This window comes from Entelurus aequoreus, linkage group LG23 (genome assembly GCF_033978785.1).
Source record: "Entelurus aequoreus isolate RoL-2023_Sb linkage group LG23, RoL_Eaeq_v1.1, whole genome shotgun sequence".
Classification (NCBI taxonomy): domain Eukaryota; kingdom Metazoa; phylum Chordata; class Actinopteri; order Syngnathiformes; family Syngnathidae; genus Entelurus; species Entelurus aequoreus.
Window position 1 is genome coordinate 38,833,766 of NC_084753.1, and position 15,825 is coordinate 38,849,590.

General features: G+C 40.7%; 1 protein-coding gene across 1 annotated transcript in view; it reads left to right on the plus strand.

Moving 5' to 3' along the window:
- Window positions 1-15,305, plus strand: part of LOC133640872 (zinc finger protein 142-like) — a 51,352-nt gene extending 36,047 nt beyond the window's left edge. The window contains exons 4-5 of the mRNA XM_062034556.1: window positions 6,923-7,088; window positions 12,096-15,305. Of these exons, the coding sequence (XP_061890540.1) occupies window positions 6,923-7,088; window positions 12,096-14,347 (2,418 nt within the window). The 3' untranslated portion in view covers window positions 14,348-15,305. The remainder of the gene's footprint in view (window positions 1-6,922; window positions 7,089-12,095) is intronic.
- The last annotated feature ends 520 nt before the right edge of the window (window positions 15,306-15,825 follow it).

Consider the following 15,825-nt stretch of genomic DNA (forward strand, 5'->3'; position numbering starts at 1 on the left):
TAGTGGATGTCCGGTTGGCTTTGTGGAAAACATAAATAAAGTGACAGAGTTGCAACGAATCGACAACTGTTGGGTCGTCATTCCGACCCAACAACGGAACTGTAGGACCCACTGCCGGGTAAAGTGGAGGGTGTTACCCCCGACGATACATCGGCCCTGGAGGGAATGTCTCCCCTGCGCTCCTCGACCACTGTCTGGGAGCTGACAATCAGGAAAGGTGTACAATTCTGCATCCGAGAGAACACAACCATTGCAGCCCATCCATCCATTCATCCATTTTCTTCTGCTTATCCGAGGTCGGGTCGCGGGGGCAGCAGCCTAAGCGGAGAAGCCCAGACTTCCCTCTCCCAGCCACCTCATCCAGCTCCTCCCGGGGGATCCCGAAGCGTTCCCAGGTCAGCCGGGAGACATAGTCTTCCTAAAGTGTCCTGGATCTTCCCCGTGGCCTCCTTCCGCTCGGACGTGCCTGAAACACCTCCCTAGGTGGCATCCTGACCAGATGCCCGAACCACCTCATCTGTCTCCTTGATGTGGAGGAGCAGCGGCTTTACTTTGAGCTCCTCTCGGATGACAGAGCTTCTCACCCTATCTCTAAGGGAGAGCCCCACTCATTTTGGCCGCTTGTACCCGTGATCTTGTCCTTTCGGTCATAACCCAAAGCTCATGACCATAGGTGAGGATGGAAACGAAGATCGACCTGTAAATTGAGATCTTTGCCTTCTTCACCACAACGGATCGATACAGCGTCCGCATTACTGAAGATGCCGCACCGATCCACCTGTTGATCTCACGATCCACTCTTCCCTCATTCGTGAACAAGACTCCGAGGTACTTGAACTCCTCCAAATGGTGCAAGATCTCCTCCCCAAATTGGAGCTGGCACTTCACCCTTTCCCGGGCGAGAACCATGGACTCGACCTTGGAGGTGCTTATTCTCATCCCAGTCGCTTCACACTCGGCTGCGAACCGATCCAGTGAGAGCTAAAGATCCTGGCCAGATGAAGCCACCAGGACCACATCCTCTGCAGAAAGCAGAGACCGAATCCTGCAGCCACCAAACCGGATCCCCTCAACGCCTTGACTGCGCCTAGAAATTCTGTCCATAAAAGTTATGAACAGAATCGGTGACAAAGGGCAGCCTTGGCAGAGTCCAACCCTCACTAGATACAGGTCCGACTTACTGCCGGCAATGTGGACCAAGCTCTGACACTGATCATACAGGGAGCGGACCGCCAGAATCAGACGGTCCGATACCCCATACTCTCTGAGCACTCCCCACAGGACTTCCCGGGGAACAGTGTTGGCGTTAACGCACTTTTTGTGTCTTTTTAACGCATTGAAATCAGAAAGGACGCAGATTTTTTTTATTTTACCATTTGCGGCCCACAGCTAATATTTTTTTAAAGGCCCACGGCACATTGTAAAAATACTATTAAAATAAACAAAAACATAACAAAAGTGAAATAAAAAAGCTTACAGGTGAAATGTAATTTAGAAACAGTTGCAATGTTGACTCATCATCAGCCGTTGTCAGTCCACTGCTGGACGAAAGCCTCAGCATGTTTCTGCCATAGTGAACGATCTCTAGCTGCTCCCTGCCACTGCACTGTTCCCCAATATTTGTCTATTTCATCTCGCCATCTCACTCTTTGTCTTCCTCTATTTCTGCTCCCATCCATGGGTCTCCATGATGTCATTAGGGAAGTCCATCTATTATCTGTTCTCCTACTGATATGTCCAGCCCACTTCCACTTACTTCATTTGATAGTTCTCATAATGTCTTGGACTTGTGTTTGTTTTCTCACCCATTCATTTGTTTTTCTGTCTTTATATGTGATTCCGAGCATATTTCTTTCCATGTTGTGTTGTGCTGCTGCTATTTTCTTTTCCATTTTATTTGACAATGCCCAGGTTTCAGATCCGTATGTCATGGTTGGTAACACGCATTGATTGAAGACCTTTCTTTTTAGGCTTAACGGTATTTCTCCTCTCATGATGTTGCTCAGTTTTCCATATTGGCACCAGCCCAATCTGATTCTCCTCCCTATCTCCTGTTCTTGACTCTTTTCTTCCAGGCTAAATCTCTGCCCCAGATAGATATATTCATTAACTTCATCAATTTAATTTCCATTAACAGTCACAGGTCCATGAGGTACCATGGAATTTGCCATAACTTTTGTCTTCTTCATATTAATTTTCAATCCACAACGTTTGCTGGCATTTGCAAGGTCTTTAAGCATATCTTCCACTTCACTGATTTGCTCTCCCAAGACAACAATGTCATCTGCAAACCTCAGATGATTAAAATTTGTCTCCGTTGATATCAACTCCTTTATCCTCCCACTCCAGAGAGCGAAATATGCCTTCCAAACAAGCTGTAAACAGTTTAGGTGAAATTGTATCGCCTTGTCGGACACCCTTCTTTATGTGGATTTTCACGCTTGGTTTGTGCATCGTAACTGTGGTAGTGCAGTTTGTGTACATGTCCTTGAGTAAGTTAATGTACTTATGATGAATTCCTTGATCTTGCAGAGCTTTTAGAACCGACTGTGTCTCCACCGAATCAAATGCCTTTTCATAGTCTATGAAGGCCATACAAAGTGGTTTGTTGTATTCTTGGCATTTTTCTTTGATCTGATTCAATGTATGAATATGGTCCATGGTAGAAAAACCACTCCTAAACCCTGCTTGTTCTCTGGGTTGGTGGCTATTAAGTGTATTTTCCATTCGATTTGTCAGGATTCTTGTAAACAACTTGTATATGTTTGAAAGAAGGCTAATAGGTCTGTAGTTCTTGAGGTCGCTCTTGTCCCCTTTGTTGAAAAGGATGATCATGTTAGCTTCTTAAATTAAGAATCTAACATGATCATCCTTTTCAAGAAGTGGAAAGAAGCCTTCTTTCCACTTCTCTGGCACTTTCCCCTGATGTAAGCAAGCTGTGTATAGCTTCGCCAGCTCCTTAGCAATGTTGACTAATAAAACAAAAATGTTTTTTTTTCTTTCAAACTGTCATTGCTCAAAACATAATATTGAATCAAAATCAATGTTATTAGGAATTATTGACCTATCCAAGGTTCCGATTACTTCACATCAAATATTCCACTTTGAAAAATATTTTTGGTGGAAGATTTTGCATATTTTGTGTGTTTGCCATAAAAACATAGTTTTGTTTGACAAAAAAAGGCGGAAAACAAACAAACAAAAAACACAACATAAAAAAACTAAAACATTTTGAAATGAGGAATAGATGTGACGTTGATGTAGACTCCAGAGATTTAAGCATTAAATATAAAATGTATGAACGCCCTGGCACACCATTATCATCATTTCATGACCCAAGCAAAACACTTTTTACACTTTTATACTGAAATAAATACACCTACAACTTATTAAATAAAAACATAGAAAAAACTGCCAGCAGTGGTAAAGTTTAGATCCATGAAGGAAAGAAGAAAGTGAATGAATGTTTATAACTGAATACATTTACATATGTATCCAAATTTGTTTTATTTTTTTATTGTTTTTTTTTTATGAATTAAGTAACGTTTATGACAACCTTTTTCCAAAACACAACATAGAATGTGAGATATAACAGGATAATGCATAAGTTGGTCATTTATTTTCAAAACGCTTACAAAAAAGTGGTACCCCAAAAATGTATTGTGGCACCCCATTTTTATGACTTGATGGGGTCCCTGGGACCCCATTTTGAAAATTCCTAGCGCCAACACTGCTGTCAACAGAGGAGAAAAAATGCTTTATTTAAATAAATATATTATTTATGAAGCAAGTTCGAGTATCATTGGCAAATTTTCACCTAGTCCCGGCCTTGGCGTGCTGCCCGCCTTGGCACGCATATATGTGTCCTCTTTTTGGGATTTCAGAATATGGTCAGCCTACATAAATCAAAGCTAGAACAAAATAACTGTCATGACCTGTCATAGTAGGTCAGACCTTGTTCTGGTTTGTGTTGTAATGTTCATGATTGCTGCTCACATGCTTAGTATGTATTACACGTGACACACCCTCGTGCTACAACGTGACATTCATGCATGACATCACTCCCGGAGAGGCAGGAATAAAGTAAATATTGCATGTTTTCATTTATGACAAACACAAAGATTTTAACTTGGATTAGTGGTTTGAAAATAGTAACGCTTTACTTGTTACTGAAAAAGGAGGTCATATCAGAGCATTGCGATACTAAGTAACACGTTACCAGCATCACTGGATGTGCCCCAGTATCAGGGGTGGACTAATCGACAGTCCTACGAGAACTTTATTTAAAGTATCAGAACAAGACTGCAGTTCCTGTGAGGAGCCAGGTCAGATGTATACTTCCATTTGATGTCATCGACCCTTGTCTGAAAGTTGGACCTTGAAAAATGCTGAATGTCATCGTATCAAATAGGACACAGATGGTGCCATGTCTCTCTTACACAGTGTCAGTCAGTTTACAATTTTGGGGCCCTGTTGCTCACCAAAATACTGACCCCCCCACTTGGCCGTCAGTGTCCTGTCCGTTACAACTTCTTCACAACTCCCCAAGATAGGAGACACTCAGCATCCTTGGGAAGTCGACCCCAGGGGCTGGCCTATGTATGTTTATGTGGTGTTTTATGAGCCCTCACATTCAGTGGATGTCAGCATGATGGGACATTGTTTACCAGAGACTGGCTGGGTGAGGACACACAAGGCCGATGCAAAAGAGGAACAACATTCTTCCTACAAAACACCAATTCTGATGCACCATTAGATACTGAAGTGAATTAATTAACACATATTATGTTTTGCTTATGGTGAAGGTTTATATTCACCTTGGGGAAAGCGAAGAACCAAGTTTAAGTAAATATTAGTATTTCAGTTTGAGCACATAATAAGATAAGGCCCCTTAGTTTGACATTCGCAGGTGGGCTGGATCACTCCTCATAGGGAAGAGGCCCTAATTTGGACATCGGAATGCAGAAGTGATAGCCCTATCCTTGAAGCCCTAACCTTGAGAAGAGACTACATGTCATAATTATTTCCCTTGAAGTAGAGACAAACGTGTGTGTGTGTGTGTGTGTGTGTGTGTGTGTGTGTGTGTGTGTGTGTGTGTGTGTGTGTGTGTGTGTGTGTGTGTGTGTTTTGGAGGGGTCCAAAGTAATTATAGTGGGGGCTGTGCCCTAGTCGAGCTTTATGCTTAGCAACACCCCTAGTGGGAGGTTCCAGTTTCTGGATCATCTGAGAGGTCACAGACATGTTCTCTTCTGGAGGAAGATGTAGGCTATTCCTGCCCTTTTCCAGCTAAAACGAAGAGGCATAGTACCTAAAAATAATAATAAATACCTTCCCTGTGATTGATAATATCTACATTCATCACCTCCAGGCAACTTCAACCCTAAACTAACACCCTCCCCAGATTGTTAATAATCAAATGTAAATAATCAAATGTAGATACTTTTTCTTATGCCTTCGATCTCTCTCTCTCTCTTTCTCTGTTCTCAATTGTTGATGGCTGAAATGATGATAACAACCAAACCCCCCCCCCCCCCCCCCACCCCGGATTGTAAATAATGTAAAGAATTCAATGTATATACCCTGATGATTATCTTGTGTGATGACTGAATTATGATGATAGTATATATCTGATAGTATATATCTGTATCATGAATCAATATAAGTGGACCCCGACTTAAACAAGTCGAAACACTTATTCGGGTGTTACCATTTAGTGGTCAATTGTACGGAATATGTACTTCACTGTGCAACCTACTAATAAAAGTCTCAATCAATCAATCAATCAATCAATGCTGAAGGACTTGTGATGACACATTTAGTCCTTGGAGGTGAACTGGTAACGTCAACATGAAGGACTGAAATCATTTCTGAGTCAAACAATATTTTCTGTCTTATCAAAACCACCACACTGAGAAATGACTTGCAAATAATTATTACTTCTTCAAAAGCACGTCCCACTTTTTACTTTCATCTTCATCTTTGTGTAAACTTCAAAATGAAAACAGGAGATTTGAGAGATTATACACAAAATAATTTTACAGAGGAGATCAAGCTTATTTTATTCCTTCATATTACTTACATTTCTTCCACAAAACTCACATTTGTATGCACATCTGTATAATGGATGATAATGAACCAAAGCTGCTAAAATTGTTGATAACTAGATGACAAAATGTTCTACAATCAGACATTCGGTTGTTTGTAATTTCAAGTATAGTATCTGCTGGAATAGGAAATCACATGTTCTGTAGGACTGTGTAAGGCAAGCCAACAGCCAGTTCTTATAAATAGTGGTCCATCTTTGTGGTTAGATAATAAATCATGAGCATAAAACACTGTAACACACGTGTGGCAGATAAAAAGAGCGAAAATAAGTGCATTAAAAACAATACTTTTTCCATTATTTTCATATATACCTGATTAAAAGTCAAATACGGTTGATATATTTGAAATATCATTTGTTGCCATGTTTTTTGTGTGGGCACCATCAAAACATACATTTTGAACGGTTCGTTCATGACTTGCCCATCACTATGACTCATTGGCCCCGCCCCTAAGTGACGCATGCGTGGAGGATATGCGCTTTGCAGCAAAGTCCTCCTTTACTCCACACACGCTTCTAAGCCTCGGCACATCTCCTCACATCGCTACTAACTACACTTTATTCATCCTCCGTGTCAGGATAAACTCCACTCGTCTCACTCAACTTTGGAGATTATTAGGCCCGCTTAGCTTGCTAGTTGTTTTAGCGTGCTAGTTAGCTTAGCATGCTAGTTAGCTTAGCGCGCTAGTTAGCTTAGCTTGCTAGTTGTTTTAGCGCGCTAGTTAGCTTAGCTAGCTAGTTGTTTTAGCGCGCTAGTTAGCTTAGCATGCTAGTTAGCTGCTAACAAAGAGACGCGGATTTGATAAAAACATCGCTTAGTTAAGATCAAGTGTGAGTGTAAAGTGTTGTGATTGTGTGAAAATGTGCGAAAGAACGATAGCAGAGTACAAAGAGGAACTTTCTCGGACAAAAGAAGAGAACAAGAGACTACGTCAACTACTTGAGGCTGTTTTCAAGAAACCTCAAGTTGTGTTACACAGAACAGGTTTGTTTACTTCTTACTCTCACATGTTTACTAACTTTATATGCCATCATTAACATGAACATGACGTGTTAGATTAATTGTGATTAATAGGTGTACTCAGACACATGATTGTTATTAATGTGATTATCAGACAGCAGTCATTTCCTCCATCCATCTTATTCTGCTTATCCGAGTTTGGGTCGCGGGGGCAGCAGCCTAAGCAGGGAAGCCCAGACTTCCCTCTCCCCAGCCACTTCGTCTAGCTCTTCCCGCTCCCCCCCACACCTCCTCCCCCTTTTGTTTCTGAAAAAAGACACTTTCAGAAACATCCAAGAAAAAGGACAACAAAAGCGGAGGTGGAGGACAGGTCATGTTTGAGGTCAATGAAAGCCTGTTCAGCCTCTGTGGACCACTGGAGGGCGGCATTAGGGTTGCGGACCCCAAAGCGATATCGACTGACCCTTATAGCGATAGCGACCCTACTGGTGAAAGCCACAAAGTATGCTTACACATATTGACACAAATATAATAAAAACACTAACCTTATGACGGATGCTTTTGCAATTGTTAAATTTGATCTTTCACAACACCTAGTGGCCACAATAATTCATTCAGCTATGTTTTTAGCCGACAACGGGGAGTGTTGAAAATGTGGTATTTGCGTGTCGGTCCAATCAGCGGCAGCTACGCCCTGTTTCGTCATTAGACCTAAGTCTGGCTTGGTAGGCGGGTACAAGCCTACCAAGCCAGGTGGTACGAGCATAGAGGAGCCTTTGTAGTGGTGTCGCAGCTTGGTGGTCGTGCCGTCAGGTAACACCAGGAAGGTTCCTTCTGTGCGATATTGACTGGTGCTTTTTTTTCCTGGACTCCCGACTTCAGGACAATATTTGTCCCGGGAGGTTTTCGGGAGAGGCGCTGAATTTCGGGAGTCTCCCGGAAAATTCGGGAGGGTTGGCAAGTATGTCTGAAAATCAAACGGGAAGAGACAACTTATTGAATACGAAAACAGCCCCCACCCTGCCCAGAAAGGAATACAGCCTCATTGTTCTAATACTGATAAGGTAAAAAGGGAGTACACTAACTCCCACATTCCAACGCCTTCAAGGTAAAAAACAGAGTTTACTTGCGGACATAAGATACAAGCAAAAAAAGAGTACCGGTACACATGGGAAAATATTAGTTGCTTTAAACATGACTATGAATAAAGAAAGAACTCTTTAAAATATATGCATTCTCCACAGTAGCTATAATACAATAGGTCTTATCAGGAGATATTCTACTCGGCCTTAACTGCTTAGTGCACAAAAGTCCTTGTCTAAAACTGGCTCCTCATCCAGCAACAAGTCGCAGGACATTGGATCCGATCCAGCAAGGTTCATTGGGGATGACTGAGGGTGCGTGTGCCTTTTATAATTGTTCTCCTTTATTGACCTATGTCAGTGAAGCTACAGGAATGTATATGCAACATGTTAGACGCACACGCGTTAATAGGCTTTAACATTGAAACAACATATAACACATTCATTTTCACACGGCTGCAGCCACATACCTCACCACAAAACCACTTGATCTCACTGCCATTCCAGCTCTTAATGTGCCGCACGCACACGCACACGTGCGCACGCACATACAAACGCACACAAAGTTGCACACATTCCAAGAGAAAAGGCGAGCAGCACTTGGAGAGCGTTTTTCCTTTTTCCCTCAGCTTATAAAGATGTAACTTATTTTATATCACTTATAATATCTTCTTTTTAACATGTTTCATATACATGAAAATGTGGCAATAACATTTAATAAAAGCCATTATTACTGGAAAAACTACAAACCCCGTTTCCATATGAGTTGGGAAATTGTGTTAGATGTAAATATAAACGGAATACAATGATTTGCAAATCCTTTTCAACCCATATTCAATTGAATGCACTACAAAGACAACATATTTGATGTTCAAACTCATAACTTTATTTTTTTTTGCAAATAATAATTAACTTAGAATTTCATGGCTGCAACACGTGCCAAAGTAGTTGGGAAAGGGCATGTTCACCACTGTGTTACATGGCCTTTCCTTTTAACAACACTCAGTAAACGTTTGGGAACTGAGGAGACACATTTTTGAAGCTTCTCAGGTGGAATTCTTTCCCATTCTTGCTTGATGTACAGCTTAAGTTGTTCAACAGTCCGGGGGTCTCCCTTGTGCTATTTTAGGCTTCATAATGCGCCACACATTTTCAATGGGAGACAGGTCTGGACTACAGGCAGGCCAGTCTAGTACCCGCACTCTTTTACTATGAAGCCACACTGTTGTAACACGTGGCTTGGCATTGTCTTACTGAAATAAGCAGGGGCGTCCATGGTAACGTTGCTTGGATGGCAACATATGTTGTTCCAAAACCTGTATGTACCTTTCAGCATTAATGGCGCCTTCACAGATGTGTAAGTTACCCATGTCTTGGGCACTAATACACCCCCATACCATCACAGATGCTGGCTATTCAACTTTGCGCCTATAACAATCCGGATGGTTCTTTTCCTCTTTGGTCCGGAGGACACGACGTCCGCAGTTTCCAAAAACAATTTGAAATGTGGACTCGTCAGACCACAGAACACTTTTCCACTTTGTATCAGTCCATCTTAGATGAGCTCAGGCCCAACGAAGCCGACAGCGTTTCTGGGTGTTGTTGATAAACGGTTTTCACCTTGCATAGGAGAGTTTTAACTTGCACTTACAGATGTAGCGACTAACTGTAGTTACTGACAGTGGGTTTCTGAAGTGTTCATGAGCCCATGTGGTGATATCCTTTACACACTGATGTCGCTTGTTGATGCAGTACAGCCTGAGGGATCGAAGGTGACGGGCTTAGCTGCTTACGTGCAGTGATTTCTCCAGATTCTCTGAACCCTTTGATGATATTACGGACCGTAGATGGTGAAATCCCTAAATTCCTTGCAATAGCTGGTTGAGAAAGGTTTTTCTTAAACTGTTCAACAAATTGCTCACACATTTGTTGACAAAGTGGTGACCCTCGCCCCATCCTTGTTTGTGAATGACTGAGCATTTCATGTAATCTACTTTTATGCCCAATCATGGCACCCACCTGTTCCCAATTTGCCTGTTCACCTGTGGGATGTTCCAAATAAGTGTTTGATGAGCATTCCTCAACTTTATCAGTGTTTATTGCCACCTTTCCCTACTTCTTTGTCACGTGTTGCTGGCATCAAATTCTAAAGTTAATGATTATTTGCAAAAAAAAAATGTTTATCAGTTTGAACATCAAATATGTTGTCTTTGTAGCATATTCAACTGAATATGGGTTGAAAATGATTTGCAAATCATTGTATTCCGTTTACATTTACATCTAACACAATTTCCCAACTCATATGGAAACGGGGTTTGTAATTTATTTAGATTTCAATGTATAATTGTTAAATAATATTCTTTTTATTTACCTCATCACAGTCTTCAGTGCCCTGACTACTCACAATCTCAGTGGTGAGGTATGTCCTCTGGCGTAGGGCAGGGTCCATGTGAGACAGGCACTTGAACCTGGGATCCAGGCCGGTAGATCTGTGAAGGTAGTCCTGTGGAGTAGGGGGTGAAGTGTATCTGGGATTCAGGTCCTCTCTAATGGCAGTCTTGACATCTCCAGTGATGGTGCTGTCTTCCACACTTCAGTGGCAGGATCATTGACACAGATGGTGAAGTTTCAGTGCTCAGCAGAGATGTAACAGTTTAGAGGCGTTTAAGCACCTGGAGGACCTCCTCTGCCGCTCTCACATCATCATCAGACAGGGTGATGATGTCTTTGACATTTGTCTTCAGGGTCTTGTAGGTCTATGCAGAGTATATAGCTGCCTGCTGCTCCAACATATCATAAGTGGAGTTCCACCTTGTTGGGACATCATGTATGAGCTTATGAGTAGGCAGCTTTAGCATTTCTTGCTTTGTCTTAAGCACATGAGCAGCTGTTGTGCTTGGGTGGAAGTAGGAAACCACCTTCCTGATCCTCCCAAGGAGGCGCTCCATCCTATTGACTGAGATGTGATGCCAAATTCACTACATGTACAGTAGAAGCATTTAAGTCCCATCTTAAAACTCATTTGTATACTCTAGCCTTTAAATAGACCCCCCTTTTTAGACCAGTTGATCTGCCGTTTCTTTTATTTCTTTTTCTGCCCCCTTCTACCTTCCTAGTCACGTCCGTTGTGTCCTTGGGCAAGACACTTCACCCATTGCCTCTGATGGCTGCTGGTTAGCGCCTTGCATGGCAGCTCCCGCCATCAGTGTGTGAATGTGTGTGTGAATGGGTAAATGTGGAAATACTGTCAAAGTGCTTTGAGTACCTTGAAGGTAGAAAAGCGCTATACAAGTACAACCCATTTATCATTTATCATTTTAACAACACATAAATCCAGCAACAAATCAGTGGTATAAAATTCAACAAGATCAACAACAATCCAAAACCATATAATGTCATACATCTCTCTCTCTTATTTACATCAGTTTTCGAGGGCCGCAAACCTCCTCGACGTATACTGAAACGTTGCACCGAGATGAACACGTCTGTCTACGGGGCGGAAAGGCCCTAGATGTCACTTACAACTTTATTCACTTCTTCACACTAATGACGTGACTCTCGACCTTAAGACAAATTACCCCACTACCTATTTACAATTTGTGTTTCCAGGACAATGCCCGAAACACGAGTGAGTCACCCCTCACTCGGAGCCCGTCGCGGCGGACGTCTCTGTGGCACTAATTTTCTTTTTCTTTTCGTGTGACCTTAACACTGTTCCAAAAACATTGAAAATCACCAACACTTATTTCTCACCTTATCATGTCTGTGTAAGCCATTTGGGATCAGAGAAACTTTGTTTTTCTTTTCCTGTGAATAATGTTCTAAAGATTTCAATACAGTTCATACAATAACTTGTTGTTCCTAAGTGCATGTAAACGTACTGAATGCATTGTGTGACTGAGCAGAGATGGATGTTACTAAAACATGTGATTGTCTTGTTGTCTTGCAGACGTCTGTGAAGAACATCTTCACCCTGAGCAACAGAAGTGGAGCTTCAGGATGCGGACGGAGGAGCCACAGCCCTCTCACATTAAGAAGGAAGAGGAATACGCACTGATCCCCCATTTTAAAAAGGATGAGGAGGACCCACTGACACACCATTTTAAAAAGGAAGAGGGGGACCCACCGACACACCATTTTAAAAAGGAAGAGGGGGACCCACCGACACCCCATTTTAAAGAAGAAGTGGTAGATCCACTGACACCCAATTTTAAAGAGGAAGAGGAGGACCCACTGACACCCAATTTTAAAGAGGAAGTGGTGGATCAACTGAGCCCTCACATTAAGGAGGAAGAGGTGGATCCACTGACACCCCATTTTAAAGAGGAAGTGGTGGATCCACAAAGCCCTCACATTAAGGAGGAAGAGGTGGATCCACTGACACCCCATTTTAAAGAGGAAGAGGAGAACCCACTGACACCCCATTTTAAAGAGGAAGTGGTGGATCCACAAAGCCCTCACATTAAGGAGGAAGAGGTGGATTCACTGACACCCCATTTTAAAGAGGAAGAGGAGGACCCACACACACTACATTTTAAAGAGGAAGCGGTGGATCCACTGAGCCCTCACATTAAAGAGGAAGACCCTTTGACCCCTCACATTAAAGAGGAGGAACACAGCATCAGTCGGCAGGGAGAGCATCTTGAAGGACTGGAGGAGGTTGATGTCACCAAGATGCCAGTGACTGGTGTCCCTGTGAAGAGTGAAGGTGATGAGGTCAAAGGTGAAAGTGAGGAGAAGAGAGAGGCGGAGCCTCCAAGCAGCAGCTCAACTCAACACATGACAACAGAAGCTGATGGAGACCACTGTGGAGGATCACAAGCAGACAAGCTCTTAGCTCCACTATCAGATAGTGAGGACACAACGTCACACTCTCCTGACACTGATGATGAAGACTCTAAAGATGATAAGACATGTCACACTGACAACACACACTTCACATGTTCTCACTGTGACAAAACCTTTAAATACCATTGTTATCTGAAAAGCCACATGAGAAAACACACTGGAGAAAAACCTTTTTCATGTTCAATCTGCTGTAAAGATTTTACTCATAGGCACGATTTGAAAATACACATGAGAAAACACACTGGAGAAAAACCTTTTTCCTGCTCAGAATGTGGTAAAAGTTTTGCAGTAAGTCACCATTTAAAAGAACACATGAGAACACACACTGGAGAAAAACCTTTTTCCTGCTCAGAATGTGGTAAAAGTTTTGCAGTAAGTCACCATTTAAAAGAACACATGAGAACACACACTGGAGAAAAACCTTTTTCCTGCTCAGAATGTGGTAAAAGTTTTGCACAAAGTCACCATTTAAAAAAACACATGAGAACACACACTGGAGAAAAACATTTTTACTGCTCAGAATGTGGTAAAAGTTTTGCAATAAGTCAAAGTTTAAAAGCACACATGACAACACACACTGGAGAAAAAACGTTTTCCTGCTCAGAATGTGGTAAACATTTTGCACAAAGTCACCATTTCAAAGCACACATGAGAATACACACTGGAGAAAAACCTTTTTCCTGCTCAGAATGTGGTAAAAGTTTTGTAAAAAATGTAAGTTTCAAAGTACACATGAGAACACACACTGGAGAAAAACCTTTTTTATGTTCAATCTGCTGTAAAGATTATACTCATAGGCACGATTTGAAAATGCACATGAGAAAACACACTGGAGAAAAACCTTTTTCCTGCTCAGAATGTGGTAAAAGTTTTGCAGTAAGTCAAAGTTTAAAAGCACACATGAGAACACACACTGGAGAAAAAACTTTTTCCTGCTCAGAATGTGGTAAAAGTTTTGCACAAAGTCACCATTTCAAAGCACACATGAGAATACACACTGGAGAAAAACCTTTTTCCTGCTCAGAATGTGGTAAAAGTTTTGTAAAAAATGTAAGTTTAAAAGTACACATGAGAACACACACTGGTGAAAAACCATACTCCTGTTCAAGCTGCAACAAAAGCTTCCTTTACCTAAACACTCTTACAGTACACATGAGAACACACACAGGTGAAAAACCATACCCCTGTTCAAGCTGCAACAAACGTTTTCGTTACCTAAACACTCTTACAGTACACATGAGAACACACACAGGAGAGAAAGTGTTGAGTTGCAGTGTGTGTGGTGAAAGATTCTCTTCTAGGTACCAGTTTAAGAAACACAAGTGTGCTGGTGAGAACAGCAGCAGCAAATGAAGATGCAGGATTTGAAATAAACTGTCAAAACTTTAACTTTGACTTTCTAACAACATCAGCACATATAACATGTGTGACATCATTGTTGTGTGTGTAACACAATCTTGTTATTATGATTCTAACATTTATAGATTAGACACTTCAGATTAGTGCTTTTATTTCAGTCAAGTACATGAGTTAATATACACATTTGTGTACTTTAAAATGAACAGAACAATTTGACTGAAAAGGTGAGAATAAACAGTACATAAAATATGTTACATACAATAAACATTTTATTTGTAGATATTCACAATACACTTGTATACGTATTCATAATAGTGTTTTATATATGTTTTTTGAAATAATGAAGGGTTACATCGACGTCCCACTGGGGTGAGTTTTTCCTTGCCCGTATGTGGGCTCTGTACAGAGGATGTCGTTGTGGCTTGTACAGCCCTTTGAGACACTTGTGATTTATGGCTATATAGATAAACATTGGTTGATTGATACATATTTTATTTTCTAATTGTAGATGATTCCATAGATGAACTCCTTTATATGATATACATATTTGTTTTACATGTGTTCATACCTTTGCTTTTGAGTACTCATAAATCCCTCTTAGTTCATATTTACTGGTTCACATCTGAAACATCTTCTGGACCACTTCTGGAAGCATATTATTATTTACTTTATACATCATTTGAGCAGTTGTCTTTAATACAAGATCATTTACTTTTAAAATGTGTGACTTTATGAATCATTTGTTGGGTCTCTATAATCCATTCTGTTAATTATCTTTATTAATCTCTTTTGTAATATGAATATTGTTGTGTGATTGTTTTATATGTATGTCCCCAGACCTTTATGCAATAAACAATGTATGCTTCAACTAAAGTTGGGTACAATAATTGTAGTTAATATTTGTAAGTATGTATTTTATTCTATTTATTATTGCACTCCATTTTTTTAATGTTTTCTTTATATGATTTATATGTAGTGTCCAGCTTACTTCATCATCTATATTAACTCCTAAAATTTGATTATCTTTATTCCTTTCATTTCAATACTATCCATCATAATTTGTGTTTTACATTTTTACAATCTCCAAATATGATATATTTAGTTTTATTGAAGTTTAGTGACAGTTTATTGATGTGCAGCCATCTTTTTATGGCCAAGTTCTCTCTGGATAAAATAAGATGAGAGTTAAATTAAGCGGTAATGAAGGTGAAGAATGGAAGATTATTATATACATAATTATATATAGTTACACTCAGTAGTGACAATTAAAGACACTTTCATCCTGTTCATTTGAGCAAAGTAAAAGAGTAAAGTGTAATATTCTAAACAATAGAAGAATATTAATATCAGCAGTCAATATTCCAACATTGTGAAGCTGAGCTATGGTAAAAAACATATTCAGCTTTAAAGGCTTTATGAGAGTGATGTAATTATCACAATCAGAAATACTTTATTAATCCCCAAAGGGGAAA